Source organism: Lampetra fluviatilis, chromosome 3 (genome assembly GCF_964198595.1).
Source record: "Lampetra fluviatilis chromosome 3, kcLamFluv1.1, whole genome shotgun sequence".
NCBI lineage: Eukaryota > Metazoa > Chordata > Hyperoartia > Petromyzontiformes > Petromyzontidae > Lampetra > Lampetra fluviatilis.
In genome coordinates this window covers 31,928,093-31,950,071 of record NC_136277.1, presented here as the reverse complement: position 1 = coordinate 31,950,071, position 21,979 = coordinate 31,928,093, and the positions used below count along the sequence as shown (strand labels likewise).

At 45.1% G+C, this 21,979-nt stretch overlaps 2 protein-coding genes across 3 annotated transcripts in view; both read right to left on the bottom strand.

Moving 5' to 3' along the window:
• DNAH6 (dynein axonemal heavy chain 6) overlaps positions 1-4,657 on the bottom strand; it is an 81,051-nt gene extending 76,394 nt beyond the window's left edge. Inside the window, exons 1-10 of the mRNA XM_078854883.1 lie at positions 4,547-4,657; positions 2,669-2,953; positions 2,372-2,560; positions 1,897-2,153; positions 1,345-1,612; positions 1,081-1,215; positions 803-926; positions 532-670; positions 236-404; positions 2-112 (exon numbers count right to left, since the gene is read on the bottom strand). Of these exons, the coding sequence (XP_078711009.1) occupies positions 2-112; positions 236-404; positions 532-670; positions 803-926; positions 1,081-1,215; positions 1,345-1,612; positions 1,897-2,153; positions 2,372-2,560; positions 2,669-2,953; positions 4,547-4,549 (1,680 nt within the window). The 5' untranslated portion in view covers positions 4,550-4,657. The remainder of the gene's footprint in view (position 1; positions 113-235; positions 405-531; positions 671-802; positions 927-1,080; positions 1,216-1,344; positions 1,613-1,896; positions 2,154-2,371; positions 2,561-2,668; positions 2,954-4,546) is intronic.
• Positions 4,658-10,467: 5,810 nt separating this feature from the next.
• THSD4 (thrombospondin type 1 domain containing 4) overlaps positions 10,468-21,979 on the bottom strand; it is a 150,184-nt gene continuing 138,672 nt past the window's right edge. For both annotated transcript variants that reach the window (XM_078854878.1, XM_078854879.1), the window contains 6 exons: positions 20,966-21,170; positions 19,086-19,259; positions 16,979-17,152; positions 16,169-16,348; positions 14,171-14,315; positions 10,468-13,208 (listed from right to left, as the gene is read on the bottom strand). In XM_078854878.1, the coding sequence (XP_078711004.1) occupies positions 13,069-13,208; positions 14,171-14,315; positions 16,169-16,348; positions 16,979-17,152; positions 19,086-19,259; positions 20,966-21,170 (1,018 nt within the window). In that variant the 3' untranslated portion in view covers positions 10,468-13,068. The remainder of the gene's footprint in view (positions 13,209-14,170; positions 14,316-16,168; positions 16,349-16,978; positions 17,153-19,085; positions 19,260-20,965; positions 21,171-21,979) is intronic.

Below are 21,979 nucleotides of genomic sequence, written 5' to 3'. Positions count from 1 at the left end.
CCTGGAACTCATTCTGAGATGGCGCAAACATTAAGCTTTCGGGTTCCAGCATGAATTCTGTCAGGAACAAAGGAACAACTTGCTCTGTCTCTTCTTGAGCAATGACAGCCTCCTGACAAGAAAACAAAACAAAAGCAATATTCTCCATAGATAACACTTTGGTGTGTATAGCCATTTGATATCGCAAGACATGACAATGAAACGTGGCTAAATGAACCAACTGCTCTGAAGGCACCTTTTTGGTAATTGGCTCTTCTCTGGGCTCACAAGTCCAGGCTTGGATGAGTTCTTGTGAGGGTGTCTTCTGCAGCTGCTTTGTCAGTTGATTAAGGAGGGTGCTGACTGTGTTCACAGCAAGGATGTGCAGTGTGTTCACAATCACATAATCAGCCAGCCGGATGAAACTGAAAGGAAAATAGCCAGAGATTACTCTTTCCTCACATTTGACCATTACAAACCATGAGTGTACAGTACTGTGTAATCTCTGTGCAATGCCTGTATCATATATTTTATTCAAGTGTGTGCACAAACCAGGTAAGCTTCCCACAGTGTTTCCTCTTGTTTGCCTGTTCAGTGTAGCTCATCTTATCAGGGGCATCTCCAAAGGGATCCAAATCGTACTGTGACTGAAACAAAACGCTGGAACCACCTGTCTCCGCCTTTTCATCGCCTGCAATTTCATACATGTAATTGTAACAAAACCAGCAAAATATCCCTGACACTAAAATACCACAGTTACATATTTTGAAAACAATGTATTAAAATCCTGATAAAATGTATACTAATAAATGTAATTCCTTGCCTGAAAGCTCTGGATCATTGAAGTAATCATCAGGTGTGAAGCCAGCTTCCAACAATGCAGTTCGACAAGCACTTCTTACAACCTCCTTTGCCAATTCACGAAATTCAGAGAGATGCACCAGAACCTGTATTTACAAAACACACCATCACATAATCTCATCTGATACGTAAATAGTCGAATTTGTAAAAATAAACAGAAACATGTAGAACAGTAAGCAATGTCTGCCACGTTAAGACCTTGTGCTAATGATGACCTATCAATGTAAACACAAAACTCACCTCTTTCAGGTGTGCGACCTGGGTGATCATGAACTCTTCGAGTGTGTATGTCCGACCACTTTCAATCATGCAGAGTCTCATATTACCAACGCGGTGACACATTTCCTTCACATTGAGAAGGGCAGGTCGTAATGACTGTAAAATAAAATGACAAATTAAACAAACAAACTAAATCATTTTGTAAATGTTACAAACAGAAAAATAATAATCATGTCATAATAGACCATAAATTTAATCAACATAAGTTTGAAATAAAACACTCACAGCATTGATAATAAACAGGTTTTCCTGCAGGGCTCTACGGCAGGCATTTATTTTTTTGCTCCGGACATTTTTGCGCCAAACACTGAAGGCCTTCCACTTGCGAAAGTGGGAAAAAGTGGGAATGCTAAGGAGGCGTCGGTGATAGCGGTACTCCTCCTCCCATCGATCAAGGGGAGTGAAGTCCACGTCCCCATTGCGTGTTAACAGCACGCCCTGCTCACTGATGGTGAGGTAGTTGTCCTTGTTGATTTTCTCATACGTGACAACTCTAAATCAATGAAAAGCAGTTTTGGATATTGATGTTAAGAACAAAAATAACATATAATATGCATTTATGATAATAGGAACATTGCATGGAATGTTCATGAGTAATTTGAATCTGTTACATTAGAACGAAGACAAAATATAGGAATAAAACTATTATCGATTTCAATGTTGTTTCAATATCTTAATACAATTCCATGAACAACAAATTCTTAACATGAGAAAACAATTCAATAAGTAACTAAAAAAGCTTATCTTGAGAAATTCAGTGATTGTAAAAAGCCTCACTTCAGATTGAAGGCATCATATTTGATTGAGGAGCGAGGTGCAGCCGGCACCATGTAAACGTATCCCAGCTCCTTGTTCTCACGGATGACATGCGCAATGTCAAGTGGGTCACTGATTCGAGCGCTGATCACGTCGTCTGCGGTTCTGAAGGAGTGGCTTTGTGCCAGGGTGGTCCGGCTACGTACATTCAAAGGCTTCAGCTCAGTCCGAGGTTGCTTGGGTGGTGAGGGTGATGCTATCCTGCTATCCTCTATTCTCTGTTCAAAATACATCAAGTCGAATAACTTTTGAAACACACGATTCAATAGCACAACATAAAAATGTTTATACGAGTAAATGATGTTCATGCGGCAAAAATATTAACAAAAAATATTTGTGCATAAGCATCCCTAAGTTACAGATGTAATTGATATCCACCACAAAGCTTCTAAAAAAAATCAACAGCAGAGGGGTTTTAAGTAAATAATGCACTGACCTTTCCCTGTAGTCCTTTGGAAAGCTGAGGCAAATTAGGAACATGTCCAGATGAACTGATGGACACGGAATCACTCTCCCCATATTTGACTACATCCAGCCCTCTCCAGCCTCTTGCCAATAATGCCTCACGATTCTTCTGATAGATGTATTCAGGCATATGCTGCTCTTGGTACAATTTTAGTGCTGGCTAAAGTGATAAACAAAAACCGATTAAGTATGTTAACACATCAAAAGCCTCGCGACAGTCAAATAAATGCAAAAAATATTGACATTCAATACACTAATCCTAGCTCACCAAAGGTTCAATTCTGGGTGGCTGGGCTCGAACTCGGGCTGCCTCTTGGGCCTTCGTCCGTCGTGGAAATTTGAGTACATGAGGCTGAGGAGCCGCCTGCATGGGAGCTCTGTGTACCATCCGTGCCACCAGGGCCGCAGGTTCGATGCGTGGCAACAACAGAACCCGGTCCGCCACACTAAGTCCATCACTGCCACTGCTATTGCTACTTGTGCCCCGAATGCTGGGTTCCACCAATGGTGTGCTGATGCCAGGAATTCCCACCCCGAAGTGGGATGGGTTTTCCTAAAGGAAATACAATATTGTTTAAAAATATGATACAGCACACAAAACAAATTCAGACATTGGTACAAAGGCATTTTATTTCTTGTTATATTTTTTTACTGAACCTAGTAACATTGTTAATGATGTGTCTCTAAAATCAAATGCTATATACGTTACATGAAAGTTTCATGAAACAAAATACTGTACAGATCGAGGCCCTATATTGTTTCATAACACTGTGTGATTATATTAAATTGACAAAACATGACTCAATATTACGTAGAGTGCGGTGGAGACTTTACCAATCACAGGGAGGCAGATACAACGGCAGACAACCACTCTACTACTTATGGTTAATGAGATTTTAGATGCAGTACAGTACTGAACATGGCCAACATTAGGGCTAGTACTTTAACATATTCAATACATGCTTGTACATCAATTCAGTGGATCACGTTTCAATAAAATGCAGGTTACTTTTCTTTGCTCTTATATCCCAATTATATTTCAGGTATCCTACGAGTCTAATATCATGAGACATACATCTCCATTCGCAACTCCAGCAGAATTTTTTTTATCACCCCATGTAAGGCAATGCCCCCTGGACGATGACATGAAGGAACTACTGCGTATCTATGGAAAAGAGCTTAATAGCTCATCGGATTCCTCCAGGATAAATAAGTATTCTGATTCTGAACTACAAACTGTATTACAGTAGAGTCCTCTATCTCTCTGAGAGTCTAAGTCCTTTCAATTGCCTCGTATCCACAATAGGTGGTGTGTATCTTCTCACATTCCCAACTATAAAAAAAAATCATCGCATGACATTCAAACCTTGAAAAAAAAAGCTGGTACATTCAACATTCATTCAAACGTTGCGTTTTCATGCAGTCATTCATGATCGGCCTGAGACCATCATCAAGTCGCTACGTTTGGAAATACGATTTGTAATTGCTGAAGCCCAGAATCGAACCAAAGACATCAGTGATTGCTGGCTCAGTGGATCGATATCGAGCCCGATATAAACCCCCTGGCCCCATCCAACTATCTCGGTCACATACCTGTCAACTCCTTATCAGTTGCCTACCTTCTTACAGACCAATTCAGACCTAATTGGTCACCCAGTGCCCTTACAAATATCAACGTTCATCCTACAAGATCCCATAACAAGGGAGAAACACATATAAATACTTTTTTTTGCCCTTATTGGAAACGGTTGTACGCCGTATGGACCTGAAAACTAAAACTTCCTGTACAAGAATACGGAGTAAACCTTATGGGTTGACAGGTCAACATAATTTGGCGATCCTAACCCCACTGGCAGTGACGTGAACCAAATGGAAACCTCTTTGGAATGAATGCAAGCGGACTTCAAGAGTCCATTATCACACAACCAAACGGCCACTGAGTATTAGTATACGAGCAAGAATACTTTCTGCATTCAAAACAAGGAACTCTTCGCCATGTGTGTTAACTTTGTAATCGGACGCGCTTCGGGTAACCATGGCAACGGATGCTATGGCTTGTAGCGGTAACATTTCACGTATGGAGCAGCTTAACTATACCGCCTCAGTGGTTTAAAAAAAATCGCTAACATTCTCAACGTAGACTTACCATTCGCCGAAAGCTGTATCGCTATTATTTTTAGAACCTTTTTGTTAGCCAACAACAAAACAAAAAACTATGAAACACAGCCGCCACCATTGGTTCGGGGGCTTCTGAATGTTCATGGAACTCAACAACTTTACTCGGGAGGGCGGGGCGAGCGACGCTGCTACATTTCCCACAACGCATAAGCGCGCCGCCCGTGCCGGGATTGGTCAGTTCGCCCGAGCGCGTGCGCGGCCGGCGACCAATCCCGCGCGGCGATGTCGCCCATTCGTGCTGGAAAATGTAAAACGCCGGCCCCGTCGTTGTTGACGTTACCAGGGGGCGGCGGGGAGGGGGGGGTTACGCGTGTTGCCATGGGCAACGGGGAACGCGCTGCCACCCACGTGACTGGCAACCTTTGCCATCTGAGAGAATGGTTCCCTTCAGATTTACCACTGCCATTCACTTATTGGCAGCTGTGCCAGGTTGAGAGAGGGATTTCCCTACAGATTCATTACTGTCATTCACTTATTGGCAGTTGTGCCAGATTGAGAGAGAGTTTCCCTCCAGATTCACCACTGCCAGTCACTTATTGACAGCTGTGCCAGGTTGAGAGAGAGTTTCCCTCCAGATTCACCACTGCCATTCACTTATTGGCAGCTGTGCCAGGTTGAGAGAGAGTTTCCCTCCAGATTCACCACTGCCATTCACTTATTGGCAGTTGTGCCAGATTGAGAGAGGGTTTCCCTCCAGATTCACCACTGTCAATCACTTATTGGCAGTTGTGCCAGGTTGAGAGAGGGGTTCCCTCCAGATTCACCACTGCCATTCACTTATTGGCAGCTGTGCCAGGTTGAGAGAGAGTTTCCCTCCAGATTCACCACTGCCATTCACTTATTGGCAGCTGTGCCAGGTTGAGAGAAGGTTTCACTCCAGATTCACCACTGCCATTCACTTATTGGCAGCTGTGCCAGGTTGAGAGAAGGTTTCCCTCCAGATTCACCACTGCCATTCACTTATTGGCAGCTGTGCCAGGTTGAGAGAGGGTTTCCCTCCAGATTCACCACTGCCATTCACTTATTGGCAGTTGTGCCAGGTTGAGAGATGGTTTCCCTCCGGATTCACCACTGCCCGTCACTTATTGGCAGTTGTGCCAGGTTGAGAGAGGGTTTCCCTCCAGATTCACCACTGCCATTCACTTATTGGCAGCTGTGCCAGGTTGAGAGAGGGTTTCCCTCCAGATTCACCACTGTTAGTCACTTATTGGCAGCTGTGCGAGGTTGAGAGAGGGTTTCCCTCCAGATTCACCACTGCCAGTCACTTATTGGCAGCTGTGCCAGGTTGAGAGAGGGTTTCCCTCCAGATTCACCACTGCCATTCACTTATTGGCAGCTGTGCCAGGTTGAGAGAGGGTTTCCCTCCAGATTCACCACTGCCCGTCACTTATTGGCAGTTGTGCCAGGTTGAGAGAGGGTTTCCCTCTAGATTCACCACTGCCATTCACTTATTGGCAGCTGTGCCAGGTTGAGAGAGGGTTTCCCTCCAGATTCACCACTGCCCGTCACTTATTGGCAGTTGTGCCAGGTTGAGAGAGGATTTCCCTCCAGATTCAACACTGTCATTCACTTATTGGCAACTATGCCAGGTTGAGAGAGGATTTCCCTCCAGATTCAACACTGTCATTCACTTATTGGCAGCTGTGCCAGGTTGAGAGAGGGTTTGCCTCCAGATTCACCACCGCCAGTCACTTATTGGCAGTTGTGCCAGGTTGAGAGAGGGTTTCCCTCCAGATTCATTACTGCCATTCACTTATTGGCAGCTGTGCCAGGTTGAGAGAGGGTTTCCCTCCAGATTCACCACTGCCATTCACTTATTGGCAGCTGTGCCAGGTTGAGAGAGGGTTTCCCTCCAGATTCACCACCGCCAGTCACTTATTGGCAGTTGTGCCAGGTTGAGAGAGGGTTTCCCTCTAGATTCACCACTGCCATTCACTTATTGGCAGCTGTGCCAGGTTGAAAGAGGGTTTCCCTCCAGATTCACCACTGCCCGTCACTTATTGGCAGTTGTGCCAGGTTGAGAGAGGGTTTCCCTCCAAATTCACCACTGCCAGTAACGTATTGGCAGCTGTGCCAGGTTGAGAGAGGATTTCCCTCCACATTCAACACTGTCATTCACTTATTGGCAACTATGCCAGGTTTAGAGAGGATTTCCCTCCAGATTCAACACTGTCATTCACTTATTGGCAGCTGTGCCAGGTTGAGAGAGAGTTTGCCTCCAGATTCACCACCGCCAGTCACTTATTGGCAGTTGTGCCAGGTTGAGAGAGGGTTTCCCTCCAGATTCATTACTGCCATTCACTTATTGGCAGCTGTTCCAGGTTGAGAAAGGGTTTCCCTCCAGATGCAAGAGAGTTGATTTGGCCAAATCGCCAGTCATGATCTCTCCACTGATCTTGTCGCTCCATCTCTGCGGCGGTCGTACACTCGGGCGTGTTTCCCTCCTTTGGCTGCCATTTCCTCAATAGTTTCTCACACGTGGCCATCATCCCTTAATAGCGAAGTGTCCTACCCAAGCCCACTCACTTTCGTAAACCGTCTCTGATGTGTTTAACACGTAGGTTTTCGCGAACAATATCATCCATTTTGACTTAAAACTTTCGTGCCCACAGGAATTCATATTCAAAACGTCGTGTTTTTTTTCTTTTAATTTTAATTGATTTTTCATTTTATTTTTATTTTCTACGTGACTTTACCGAAATAACCATGAATATAAATATCATCCATAATAGAGTTTTTTTCTGGGTTGGATCGCGTAAATACGTAAATATGCGATCTAACCCCAAAAAAACTTTATTATGGAGTCTCTGATTTACTTGCTCTATTAATAATGCTGGAACATGCCAAGACATCGCAAATCGGCTGTAAAACCGATAAAAGGGATGATTAAAGACTCTGTGACGCAACTCTTAAGCATATACGATTTCCGCCAATATATCGCCATTGTTAATTCTCACAAAGTGCTATCAGTAAGCACTCCACTCGTCTGCCACAGTCTCTAATTATATTAATGCCTAAAAGATACGTGTGAAAAGAGTTTCATATAAAATATTTTTAAAAATAAACTGCAGAAGAATAGGCAAACGTCTGACTCATTTATTTCAGAGATATCAGATAATGCATCTCGAATAAGCTGGCACATTATTGTGGTAATATCCTTTTGTCACATCATTAGGTTATGTGTATGCAGTCACGTCACAGCCCAGTGCTCACACTCAACAATGCCGCTATCGACCTATTTATCACGTTTATAAATTCATAAATTCACCGGAGAAGAAGCGGGCCTCGGTGTGTCATTATCATCATCATCATCGTCTGTTGCTCCTCATGTGTGATGCATTTGCGTGCCTGCACATATGCAGTCGCAAGCACCACCTGCTTCTGTGCATTCAACATGTTTTTTGGGAATTGCGACAACTCCAGGGACTTCATTGAAGACATGCCCCTTAATAACCATTCACTGACGTTGGCATTTGAGTGAAGATGGGGGAACGAGTGGGGCGGAGAAGTGAGGTTGTTGTGTGGATGGAACATGTGTTTACCATCAGGGGGTGTTAAAACTCTCAAATAGGAGCACTACTGCGATTATTCATTTTTCACTTAAAATTTACCTCAATGTTCGAAAGTTGTTTTTGTCTTGACCTAATCACTTGGCAATCGAGGGATATATTTTTTTGCCACGGGGCCATGTGTGGACATCTTTATGTACACTAATATGGTGTGGACACTTCTGGAAAGTTTTCCTTGGCTTATGCAGTACAGTATGTGTATTTTATATTTGCTACAAGGTCCAGGCGATAGATGTTAGAAATGGTTCTCAAAAGCTATTTTCGTGCGATTTTCCTCACAATAGTCGTGCGCAATATAAGAAAAACGTCTTGCACACGTGTCCCAGCGAATTGGGCATGTATTTTTTATGACACGAACGAAAATTCTATCTTAAAGCGTGAAAATCTGAACTTATTGTACACAAATAAATGTGTTTAATTATTGAGGGCGTTCTAATTTTGATGGAAGGTTTAGCCAACATTTTCATACAGTCCAGATGTGTTGAAAATATAGCCGCACCATAAGTTAATCTCCCAGGAGTGATCCAAGAAATACAATTATTCCACTAACATCATTCATATCCCTGGATAGATGTAGGAAATGTATGCCATTACTTCAACCACTGTTTAGGAAATCAAAACTCAACACTGTCTCAATCAGACCGGAAGCACGAGTGCAGTGTTCAATATGCCACACCACATGAAGTGCGCCACATGGATACAATATTCAACTTTAATTATTGGAGTGGAAAATGAAAACAACTGTCATCCATTGACCACATTTCCTTGAAAGCAAACTTGAAAATTTAAATAAATACCCTCAGTGGAGCGCTGTAAAATGTTTGTTTTAATATCTCCCCTTTCAATCTGTCAAGTGAGCTCGAGATAGCCAATTCATTAAATTAACGTTTACAAAAAAGGCTTAGCATTACTCTTGGAGGCAGCTTGACAAACTGGTGACCTTACTTTCATTACTCAAGGACTGACTCGGAGAAACAACAGAATGTGATCCTGCAACACGGTCTCTGGGTTCCCCCCCCCTCTTTCCGCAGGGCACGCAAGGTTAAAGGGCTCAGGAAAAGACTGCTCATTATAACCTTGACAGCAGTGTTAACCTCCAGGAAAGCAGGAAGCTTGTTTTAATGTTGTGAAATCCTGGTAATTTCATGCTCTACCTGATTTGCGAGTCAAAAAAGGAAACTCTGGCGTCACATTTCCTTTGAGAATTAATTATAAAGCCTTATCATGTTGCTTCGCGGCCATCAATATGTAAGTTGCGCAGGAGAGCCTCTCAGGCTTTCAAATAGGCAGCACATTGAATACAATTATGTTAAATACCACTGTGAGTTTTAAAGTTTCTGAAAGTATCGAAGGGTACATTTTAAATTTTTACAAGACTCATCTCAAATACGATTACATGTAACGAACAATTGAAACACAACAGCCAATTAAATTCACGTGAAGAAAATGCGAGCCAACGCTGTGAATAGCGATTTCCCACGTTCCTGACCAGATGCAGCAAATTAAGCTGTAATGCACTGAAGCTGTAGTAGCTGCCCGCTTCACCCAAAGTGCCTAGATCATATGTTTTATGTGCCCTGCATGGGGCCCACCTTTGAAGTAAAGGATCAGACGTAAACGGTTGTATAATGGGCTCCTGGTGAAAGAAAACAAGGTTAAAAGGTTTCCTACCAAGATCAGTTTCTCAGGCACCTATTAAGACTCGCACACAAAATGGGAAATTGAAGGAATACCTCCAAGCACGTGCGCATTTGATTCGCTGATATTTGGCACCAACAGGCAGCCTTGGCCAAGGCAGCATTGGCCTTCTGTGCAGAGTTCACCTGGGAAACTGATGCCCCCTATTTTTACAATGAGCATTGATAGAAACCCTCTCCATCTGGGAAAATGATTCAATCCGTCATAGACACATGATCCACAGTGACTGTTGAATCGCAGAGGCCATAGCACAGACGTCAGATGCCCTGCCCTTTTGGAATGACCCAATCTAAATGCAACGCTCATCACGTCATACTGGTGGCGTCATAACGGTCAGGTGCACTGCATTTAGATGGGATGATTCCAGGATGACATGAGAACCTGATAACAGTGATTTCACCTAGTGCATGTATAGGCATATATTACATATGCATAGTATATATGGCAATATGTAGATTGCTACACACAATTTCTACATGTTACATTTACAAGCACTGCACATGTTCTAACAAAATCCTCATTGGAAGATAATAATGTCTCATTGAGCTCGTTTTTTGTAGTAGTTTTTTTAATTACATATCAACGACAGTGGCAACAGAATAGCGACCATTCACAACACTTTGGATGACACCATAGTGGCACTTGCGCTAGTTTAGCTGAACTGAGACCACTCAGTGGTAAGGTGATTACAACAGGGAATGGAATAATGCCACGTATATTGATGAACGCACACACGTGCACTATACACATGCACACACAGAAAAACAGAGCATATAAAATCATTATTGATGCAACCACATACATAAGACTGAACAACAAGTGACTTTGCAAATGTTTATTTCCTGTTTGTAGGTTGTTTTCAGTGACTTTAGTCGCAATCTACAGTACGGTACATCTTTGTGTCACAATGGATGTAAATACGAGCAGGCTGGCCAAAAAACGCACGTGACATCTTCAGCGTTCCTAATGTCTAACAGAGAATGACGGTCGGCTAAGACTTACACATCATACATGGCTAGATCTGTAGCTATTGCCCTCACCTTTGCATGCAGTCGCAGTGTTAAAAGGCAGCATAGGTGTTAGATTAGAACAGGCGGGCACGGGTCCTGGTGCAAAGAATAAAATGAGGCCCTCCATCCAATAATCCTCCTTGGTATTTGTCGCCCTGTGGGCTCCACCAGCCCAGGGTCCCCGGTGTATTTGCACTGCCGGTACATTCGATAGTTAGGCCACAGATTAGAACTGCCGAGCATTTAATTTTCGTAGGAGAGTTATAGATTGTTAGCCACTCCACCTGGCTCCCGCCATACCTCTTGTTTTGAGAATCCATCAAAATCCAACCATAACAGTTCATTAACACAGTTGTACAAAATAAATTAATCATTAACAAAATAGTATTTATTTTTTCGGGGGGGGGGGGGGGGAGAAGTGCAGCCTTATAAGAAAGAAAAGCATAAACACAACTGTGGATAATGAGTCAATGAAGGTAAAAAAAAACATTATATTAAAGTATTTATAATACTTTTTGCCAGCTTTAAAATATAATTGTAAATGTAGCTTTTTTTAAAGTAAATTTGTTTTAACAGTAGCACTACTAAATGTTAGTATAAGAATAACTGTGTTCATGTGTATAATTGCAAGGCTATATAATTAAAGGTAAAACCTTTAAGAATATTGTACAAAATGATTATTAACAACAAAAGCAAAGCTTAGCTTTCATATAAGCTCACAATAACATTACTAGAATTATTTACAAGGCACCAAGCTAAATATGGCTGAGAGCACTTTAACATTTAGGGAACCTTTGACCTTTGAAGCAAGAAGTGGTAACATTTGATTGCCCCTTGTTAGAAATACCTTACATCACTGTCGTAACGTAGATGAAACGTGAAACATGTGTGTTAATTCAATCGTCATCGGTTGACAATAAAGGAAACATACAATTGCACGACATTTCACACCAATATTGGATTTAAAAAAAGAAATCTGTTGCGGGCACAGAAAATGTATTTCTGAACTGTTATTTTGTTAATTTACGTCTATCGCTGCACTCCTCCCCAGCTGCAAATGCAAACAAAAAACAAAACCAGCAAATTGTAACAGCGTAAAAGAAATACAATACAGCTTTATATAACAGCACCTAAAACAGCACCATATATGTGTCATGACGGCAAATTTAAAGAAGAGGTAGTTGTGGCTGCTGAAATAATATATATGTCAACTGTTAATGGGCGGTTCTTGATAATTATCTACAACAACACACGTTACCCAGAGGCAAACCGAAGCGGTGGGGGGAATTGAGAAGCGGTCGGGGTGGTGGGGGGTGGTGCAGGGGGATCAGAACCCTGCTGTAGAATCTCACAAACCGGGGTGTGATCGTGACAAGATGATTTCAAATATTTAAATTGTACTGCCCAACAGCACTTCGGGGTGATGCAGCCTGTGATCCCAGCCTCTGGCGGAGTTCGCGCCCGCAATGCCACACGTAACAACAAAATATCTTCGTGTCAATAAAATACATGTCCCCCCCCCCCCCCCATTTCCGGATTAAAGGCGGCGTGTGAGATCGCCTGCAGTGGGAGAAAGCGTGATGTATGTCGTTGCATCCGTGATTATCATCACGTTGGATCGCCTCATCCTTAACACTGGTTCCTTTAAACACGTGTGGGTTCATGGAACGGTTCACAAGCGAAGCAAACGCATTTAATACGGATTCTTTTTACTTATGCAATAGCGGGGGCGTACGTTTTAGACGAATCTTAATGTTACTACTGGCCTGAGCCCCAGTTATTGGAGTAGGAATGAGGTAATGCAAATTCATATGTAAAGGCCTCCTGCTACTTTATATGCACACCGTATGCTGTATATGTGCTGAATACAAATAAAAGCCATTCTTTTGGGGCAATGTTTATCCAGAAATAAACAAAGCGAGCCACCCCCGTGGACCTTCAACTGATTGTTCGGTTATATGCAGCGCAGCGGCGCGCAATCTGTTTCACAAATTGCGCCGTTCTTCACTGCTTGTGGATGAATGAACCTCGAAGCAAGTCTCAGTTTCCACAGAAATAAAAGTCATCCGTTCTTCTCCGGGGAGCCGCAAACGCGTCGCCGCTCGCCGCTCTGCTGCCGAAGTCTCTCGTCGTCGGCGGGGCCCGAGGCCACGGGATGGGGGGGGGGAGGCTGGGGGGCCCACGCGGGACCGAGGGTGCCGACGGGGAGGCCGTTATCTCTGGCCGATGCGGCGGGCGCGGTTGGCGGCCCGGGTGCAAGAGGCGCAGCACACCGTCTTGTAGTAGTTGTAGACGCACAGCCGCGCCTGCACCACCACGTTGCAGTTGAAGTACTTGTCCTTGCAGTTCTCGTCTGCGGGAGACAACGTGGGCGGTGACACGCGCCTGGTTGGATGTTTGCTCAGCGTGCGCTGCTTGCGGCCGCAAGCGTTGGCTTGCGCACGGTGCAAAAGAAGTTCAAGTTACGAGCGTACATAAAAAAAAAAGATCATGACGATCGAATACCAACGTAAAACGTTTCGGGCAAAAGCAATCACTGCTCATACTTTCGACTAATGAGCGCGTATGTTCGTCCCAGTTAAGCAAGGCTCTCGAGAATCGTATCGCAAAAATAGTGGATAATATTTACAACACAGCATATATATATTCAAAATATATGCTGCTGCAGCGACTACATTGCAGCTATTCCTTACAATGGATAGTTCACACTGTTCATAAAATCTCTGGTTTTTACATTACGATTAATACAACTCTGGTGGCCACACCTGTCGGGCACAATAGGGAAATTAAACCAGGCAAGTTAGATTGGACTGGGTGTCTGTTGCAAAGCTGTCAGCCAACAGGACAGATGCAGTATCCCCAACACCATATAACATGTGAATTTTAATTCGGCATTGCTCTAGGCAGCGTACACCTATGCAGTGCTTAGATTCCGTTGATATGAACAACAGCACTGCTTTAGCGTTTGAGTCCCCGTTAACTGAACTCCATCTTTATCAAAGCTACCAGAGCAAAAATACACAAAAACATGATTAAAATCCGGGGATTAAGGGTTAGAATGCAACAGAGCAACTCGGGTACAGGTACAGCTCTTTGATCCATCCTCTGCTGGTCACATGGGGGCTATTTGACGACACTTCACCACCCTGGTCAATGCGGGTAAGGTGAAGGCAATCCGCACAGATGCGGAAGCATAGAGGTACACTACAACAATGTATTTTGCTGCGCTGCCCTCTGCTGCCCGCCATGTGGTCACCCCACACCCAATTATAAAGTCGTTCTTTTTCCCCAGAATCTTCACAGAACTTGGCCCACCGATCTCAGGGATGCAGGCCTGCGTGTTGCAATCCTCCCGGTTGCTGGGCTTGAGCTCGGCGTCGCAGCTGCTGCTGGGAGCGATGCTGTCATCGAGGCATCGCACCTCACGCACGCGGAATCCGGTTTCGCACGACTTGGAACACTGCAGCACGGGGTGGGGGGGTTGGTTTGGGGGAGTGCGGGGAACAGGCACACGACCAGGTTGTGAGCAATCAACTTGATTTTTTGGACGCAACTTCACCAATCAGTTCGGCTCGCTGAGTTTGGCATCGAAGATATTTGTTATCCATTGCTGATGCCAGGTAGGCCTATAAGAGAGAGAGAGGGGCATTGAGGTGTGTTTGGCTGATATGCTGAAGTGCGGAAGACTCAACATTATTGCTTCATCGTATAATTCATCAAAGTGACCCAAAACAGGAATGCATATTTTCATGCAAGATCTATAAATCCTATTATTTGTTTCTTTCGGTTAAGTCACGTCTAAAGATAAAATAATAAATTAAATTAAATAATAGAATACGACGTTTCGATTGCAACACAAGCAATCATCATCAGGTATAATGAAATAGCGACATAAAATCTAACCAGAAAACTATAGACAGACATATTAGCAGACAGATATCACCAAGATACATAGCGAGAGTAACACAGGTAACAGAGAGGGGTGATCGTCTCTGTATGGTGGCCTTAAATAGACAGAGGGGCGGAGGCAGAGAGAGGGAGGAGGGTTAGAGAAAAAATTAGCATATCAATGAGTGGTCAACAGACGTGGTGCTGCGAATGCGATGGCACGGCAAGCAAGCCTGAAAATCAGGAGAAGGACACACTAAAATTAAATAACCTAGTAAAATATCGAAATGTAATGTATTTAAGGCCACCATACAGAGACGATCACCCCTCTCTGTTACCTGTGTTACTCTCGCTATGTATCTTGGTGATATCTGTCTGCTAATATGTCTGTCTATAGTTTTCTGGTTAGATTTTATGTCGCTATTTCATTATACCTGATGATGATTGCTTGTGTTGCAATCGAAACGTCGTATTCTATTATTTAATTTAATTTATTATTTTATCTTTAGACGTGACTTAACCGAAAGAAACAAATAATAATTCCTGCAGTCACGAAAGTTCTAAAATTAAGATTAACTATAAATCCTAATTCACAGCTCGTTGACAACACACTGCTGGATGAAGACTTCCCTATGCAGTATCAGTCCTGGTTTATTGTTTGTTACTTCTGTATGCTGAACTTTTTTCGCACCCTATGTAGCTAATCGGAGGTGATTAGGTGGGGGGGGTATTGGTAAAGGGAAGGCAGAGGCCCAGTTCAGATATTGCTTGTAGCTGCTAGGTGAGGGAAGGACCCCAAGGATACCCTGGGTGACTTTGTCGGTGCTGCCCTTGCTGTACCAACCGTCCTGAGGGTTTCTTGTCGTGCTAGACCCTGGTTGGTTCATCCCAAGCTGTGCCACAGTGTTGCTCTCTCTCTCTCTCCCACTTTTGTTTAGTTTTGTTTCAATTCTTATTAAGGTCCTAAAGATGTGGTCGCATTTAGATGGTACGTAAATTCACATCGTTATTGTGGTAAGGATTAGCCGACGATCAAACTCGGGCCTCAAGAGTTCATTGCGCAATGCACTAACCACTACACTACCACTCAACCTCGTATATATTTTTAATATGATTGTTAAATTAAAGTAAAATAAATATTTAAATTGCTTTTGGTTGGTAGCGCATGTTTTAACCTCAATTGTAAAGCGACAAAAAAAACACCCCAGCATCACCTATTTACATTTATATATTTATTTCGTCTGTTTCAAAAAAACGACTCGTAAATTATGCACGGGTGAATGGATTGCCTGTTAGTTAATCCACGCCTGTGCACCTCGGAGCCGCTTTTTATACTCACAACAGCCCCCCAATGTGGCTCTCAGGATTTGCCGGCAGCTAAAGCCAGCTGCTGCTGCTGCTGAACGACCGACCGACGGTGCTCACCGCGCTCCATGCCGTGGTGTACCAGCGGGCGCCGCACGCACGCAGGTGGCACGGCTGCTGGCTCGCCGGCTTGGCCAGGCCGGCACAAGCGTCGCGGTCCATCGCCGAGAAGGAGCCGTTTGTCCGCTGCACGCAGATCACGTCCCGGCTCTGTGTGCCGTTGCCGCAGCCGACGGAGCACTGCGGACGTGGCCAAGCGGACAAGTGTCGGGCCGTCAACTTGAATCGATAAACCAAATTCTAATGCTTTATGTTAATTATCAGAAATTCATCAGACGTAATCACTCGTGTCAACACTTATGTATTACACCCTGAATGATGCGATTTGTTTCTGGCAACTTGGAGTTTTGGGCCTTTGAGCCGAAGCAATGTACGATGTTCTGAATCCTTCCTTAAGTGCTCTCCCTTTCAAGTCCCCTGAATGGTGTCTTGCAGGATAGTTTGGATACATTTGCTGGATTTATGGATGTGCTCAAATAACTGCAGTTGTCTTCATCATTTAATGGCGTCAAGGGGGGAGTGTCGTTCTTTTTCTCTGATGCATTTTTAGGTTGTGCCACGCGCTGTTCAGCATGATGTCCGACGTTTTACCCCACGTTCTGGGAGCTTCAGAAACGACTTAAAGGTACAGCCCAAAAAAACAAATCAGAGGGCTACACAGCACAACAGTGAAGCCCTACGCAAGAGGTCACTTTTTCTGTTATGACTGGGTGGCAATTATTCTCCATACATCCGCAACCCTGCCAGCCCTCCCCACCAGCCCCTAACTTCCTTTATTAATGAGAAACGTGTTCTCAGCGCGGCCGTTACCTGTCCCCAGGGCCCGGTGAACCATTCCGCTTTGGTCTCGCAGCTGCCGTAGTTGCAGGCTTGCCTCTCAGTCGGCTGGTCGCTGGAGCAGCCCTCCAGCGGGAGGCTGTTCACGTGGTTCATCAGGCAAACCACCGAGCGGGACTGCACTCCCTCGCCGCAGTCCGCCGAGCACTGACGTGGAACAAAAACAAAGGTCCTGTGTATAGCCTCGGCAGGCTGTTGGGGCAAGTGCAAGTTAGCAAGCGCCCACGGGAGCGGGCACGGCACACGAGGGCGCGGTGTGGCCAAGCCTCTCTTGCCCTTCTGCTGATTGCCTGTTAATATCAGGCAGTTTGCCAGCATTGGTTCAAGCAAGGGTGACGCTGCTGATGAGACAGTGAATGTCAACACCGAGTCTGCTTGTTTTGCACCAATGTTGCCGAAATGATGCACTTATAAAAGGCTGTGCGTCTTATGGGAATATGTAAAGGAAACTTTAATTATCTACGTGGAGGAACATGTATATGTAAAGGAGGTGTATTGTTTGAGTATTAATTTTGCCATTTAAGTTCAGTTAACCTTTGGAGAAGCCCAGGACTGTGTTCAGATATTTGTAACTGAAGTTGACCGTGAACAAGAATCAAACTCAGGTTGCTGTGATCATAAGGCAGTGCGCTAACCACTACACGACTGCTCCCCCACACCAATACATAGGTGTGCGCGTGTATGTACGCACACGCACATCACGAAAGAAGGCAATTAAAATTAAAGCATTCTTTAACTCTCTGCATCTTCACACTACGATGTGCCTTGTGCTCGTTACGTGGCAGAGACTCGACGAGGAGATTAACAATTACCCAAAGTTGCCTGTACCAGGCACTGGAATACAAATATGTATTGCGTTCTTTAAGATGCATAATGAACAGGACAACATCAGTACTGTTAATAACTGGATTGCACGTGCTCGAGAGAGAATTCGAGACTGACCTTGCAGCCAATAAACTGGACGGCACTTGTGAATCATGGAAGTTTTATTAACGGCGTGTATTGGCACGACGATTGCGCCGGTTCTCAAGTCTGTTATTTTTTTTGTTACCTCCAACGAAGGTATTAAATAATGCATAACTACAAAGGAATGAAAAACGCGGGGAAACTTCTAGACTAAAAATTCCCGACAGACCCCTGTCTGGGCCACAAAACCCCCCGGAGCTTTTAGCAGACTGCCACGCAGAGTCTTGCCCCACAGGTGTGAAACAGCTGTTTTATTAAATCATTAGGGACGTGCGCTCTTGTCCTCCCTGCAGACAGAACTCATTGCTCAAGCTCCGGCATGCCTCCACCACTTGCTTAGGTATCGCCCGGTGTGCGTAACGTTTTGCCCTGGTCGTTAAACTCACGTTCGTGCGTGTAAAACGGAAGAAGCCAATGGCACAGAGACAACTTTGGCCCGAGCATGGCACTTGTGTAAAACATTTCTCTCGTTAGAATTTTTGGAGACATCTGGGGCACTTAAAGAGCTATGGGAGGTGCAAAACTCTTAAGCTAATGGCTGTGTTGGACAAAGGCTCCTTTTGCCAGATTTTTATGAAGTAGCCAGATTTTTCATGAAATATATATGATGAAATAGCCAAACACTTATCCAAGAAATGCTCTGTGGAAAAGGGGCAGCATCCATCTCTGGCTATATAATAAAAGTCAGGCAAATTACATCGTGTGTATCTTTTGAGACTATTGAAAATGCTATGCAAACTATTGGTGGATCTCTGCAGCGTATAGCATTCATGTGCAAATCGCACGTCCAAGTTTAAGTCTGTATTGGTGGATGAAAAGACATTCATGATACGGTAAAACGTTAAATATTTCACATTTACATTAATAACATTTCCAAGCTGGCAATATTGTATTCTAGTGGTTTGTTTGTTAGGTAAAGCACTTTAAGATGCCGTGGTATTTAGGGGCTCAATAACCGCAAATCCTCATCCTTAAATGAGTAAAGGAGGATTGAGACCAGTTCAAAATAACTAAGCCCGTTGTGTCATCCTTGCTGAATAATTCAATATTCTTCTGCCTTGCCCCCCCTCCCGCCCCCAAACCCGCTCCGTGAACTGTGGCCCCATGGCCTTACCCGCTCGCTCCAATCGGTGAGGAACCAGCTCTTGGCGCAGGCCCCCATGTCGCAGTTCTCGCTGTCGGCGGGACGCAGCTTCATGTTGCACTCGCCGTCGTCCACCGCGTCGCCCAGGTTACTCACGCACTTCACGTCGCGACTCCGCTGGCCCAGGCCGCACGGCACGGAGCACTGCGGAGTTGCCACGAGACGCGCGATGAACAAAGAAAGAACGACGAAAATCCCCCGTGTCGCCTTAACAGACTGTTGGGATAAGTGCTGTTAGCGAGCACCTATGAACGGCACGTGAGGGGGTGGGTGGCCAGCACCACGTCTGACCGCCTTTGTCTCCCCAGTGGCGACGTTTACACACCGCACTTGGTACTCATTTGAGGCTGAGTCGACCTAGGGAAGGCCCAGGACCGGTTCAGATAATCTTCACTGGTTTTGGCCGTGAGTGGGAATCGAACTCAGGAACCCGGGTTCGTAGCGCGCTAACCGCTACACTACCACACACGCGCGCATAACCTGCGTTCCCAAGCATCCTCCGTAAATGTCATGATGTGCACGCTGCTCTTCTCGTACCGCATTCTTAAGATGTTGTATTCAGATGTTTCGTAAATTGTTGCCATTTTTAACGACCTTTATTCGAACTCTGCCGATTCATTGCCGTTCCGCATTTGGTCCACGTTTACTTACTTTTTGCATGTTGAGTCAGTTTCACAGTATGCAATATGGCAGTGTTGCATTTAACAAAAAATCCTTGAATAACCGTACAATTAAATACACATACTTAAACATTAATAATATGGGTATTCGAGGGGGGGGTGGGGGGCAGTGGCATAGTGGTTAACACACTTTACTTTGAACCTAGCAACTTGAGTTAAATTCCTGACCACCATGAACAGCAGTGCCAAATAATGTCACCTGGGAATTCAATTATCACCATTCAGGGTCGCAATTCGACATTGTGATGAATGTAGCAGCCACTTAGTGGGTGCAGGGGTCACGTGAATCCATGATGTATCACATATGAATCGAAACGTCTTTAACCTGTGTTCTGTAGCCCATGCGTCCCCCACCTGTGTGCACTTTTGTTCCATTTTCTTGTGTCAATGTCCATGCTTCTGAACCATCTTTCATACCAACTAGTTAGTATGTCAGTTAATCGCTTCTTCTTTAGTCCTTTGCCCAATAGTATGTCTTTGGCTGAAACTCTCTCTTTCTATAACGATCATTATTTATAATATTATAGTAAATATCCACTCTCGATAATTATTATTCATTTCACTGTACGGAGCTCAGCTTCCTTCACGTCGCCCAGCAGCATTTGTTTCTCAAGGCTTATTGGGCCATAAACATCTTTGTTTATGATTCTTATTATTCAACAAGAGCCTGGTGCAAAGCGAGTGACGGGGAGAGAGAAGGGGGGGGGGGGTGCAGATATTCCGCGGGCGACAAGCACCGAGGCCTGGTGGCTACGGGGCAGGGGAGAGAGAAGGCGGTTTGGGCTCACTGCCCCACTACTCACGCAAGGGGCAACGTTCACGAGCAAACTTTTTTGTTTTAAACACGAAGCTACTCATGGAACCCCTTCACTACCTCTCCTTCTATGGGAATTTATTCTTAAGAGCTTCCATGAGCGGCATTTGGGCACTCCTCCCTCCCCCGTCACTTTTTTTTCTTCTTCTCCTACAGAGGGGCATCAGAGCTTGGGTAGATTTTATTGAAACAGTGTGTTGAAATATGCGGTTTAGTCGGGTTTTCATTGCACTGTAATCCGTAATTTGCTTGTGCTGGTGTCAACCTCCCCACTTTCATATCCTCTGTGTTGTGTACCTCAATTGTTTTTTTTTGGGGTGGGGGGGTGGGGGGAAGGAAACCACGAAGCTACTCACGGAGCTCCACTCGGAGCGGGTCTGCCACTCGCTGCAGATCTTAAGCTGGCACGTGGTGGTGGTCTCGGGCTTCTCCAGCGTGCGGCACCGGTGTGGTTGCACCGTGGTGACGCGGCCCGCGTACACCTGGCGGCACAGCACCTGCCGGTGCTGGTTCCCCGTGCCGCACGTCTTGCTGCACTCGGACCACTCGCCCAGGTCCCAGCTGCAAAATCCGCGAGGGACATGGTTGCAGAGACAGAGGGAGGGAGGGAGCGGGCAATAGAAAGAGAACAGCGTGTCCTTCACACTCACTCGCGTTGGCACATGTACGTTGTACACGTAGAGCAGTGGCTCTTCACTCATTTTCAGAGGGGGGCCAATTTCGCCGATAAGACATCGTCGTTGCGTGCGAGGGCTGCGACACCATTTGTCGCCATCTGGGTTTGACAGCAGCACGATGGTGATGGTGGGGGGTGTCTTAACCATTTGTGTACTGCCGTGGGCCGCATGTCAGGGGCCGCACTAAAGGCCACCAGGGGCCGGCATTAGCCCGCGGGGCCTTGCAACGACGAACACTGGCGCAGAGAGCCCTTTTGTCAATCCATGGCTGGATGAGGATGAGATACTCCCCAAGCTGTACAAGCTGTCGTGTATGTATGTTGAAGTTTTTGTTTCACCGTACGTAGCCAACCATGTTAATCAGAGATGCGGGGATAGGCCAGGGTCATGTGACATTCCGCACGGGGCAGGGGTTCCACCCGGCCGTGAGAGGCCAAACAACGAGAGGGCAAGCTATGAGAGGTCGTGGTTGTTTGACCATACTTCACTACGTTGAGCAGTGCGGGTCGGCAAAGATGGAGAGCATAGACATTGGAGCATAGTACCGTATAACAAACAATGTTGCTACACTGCCCCCTGTTAACAACGGAGCCCTGCTGCAGCCTACAACACCTGTTTTTTTGTTAATGCGTGGTGATCGCCCATCTCAGCACTATCCCAGCTCAACCCTGCGTAGCACTATCCTGAAAAATC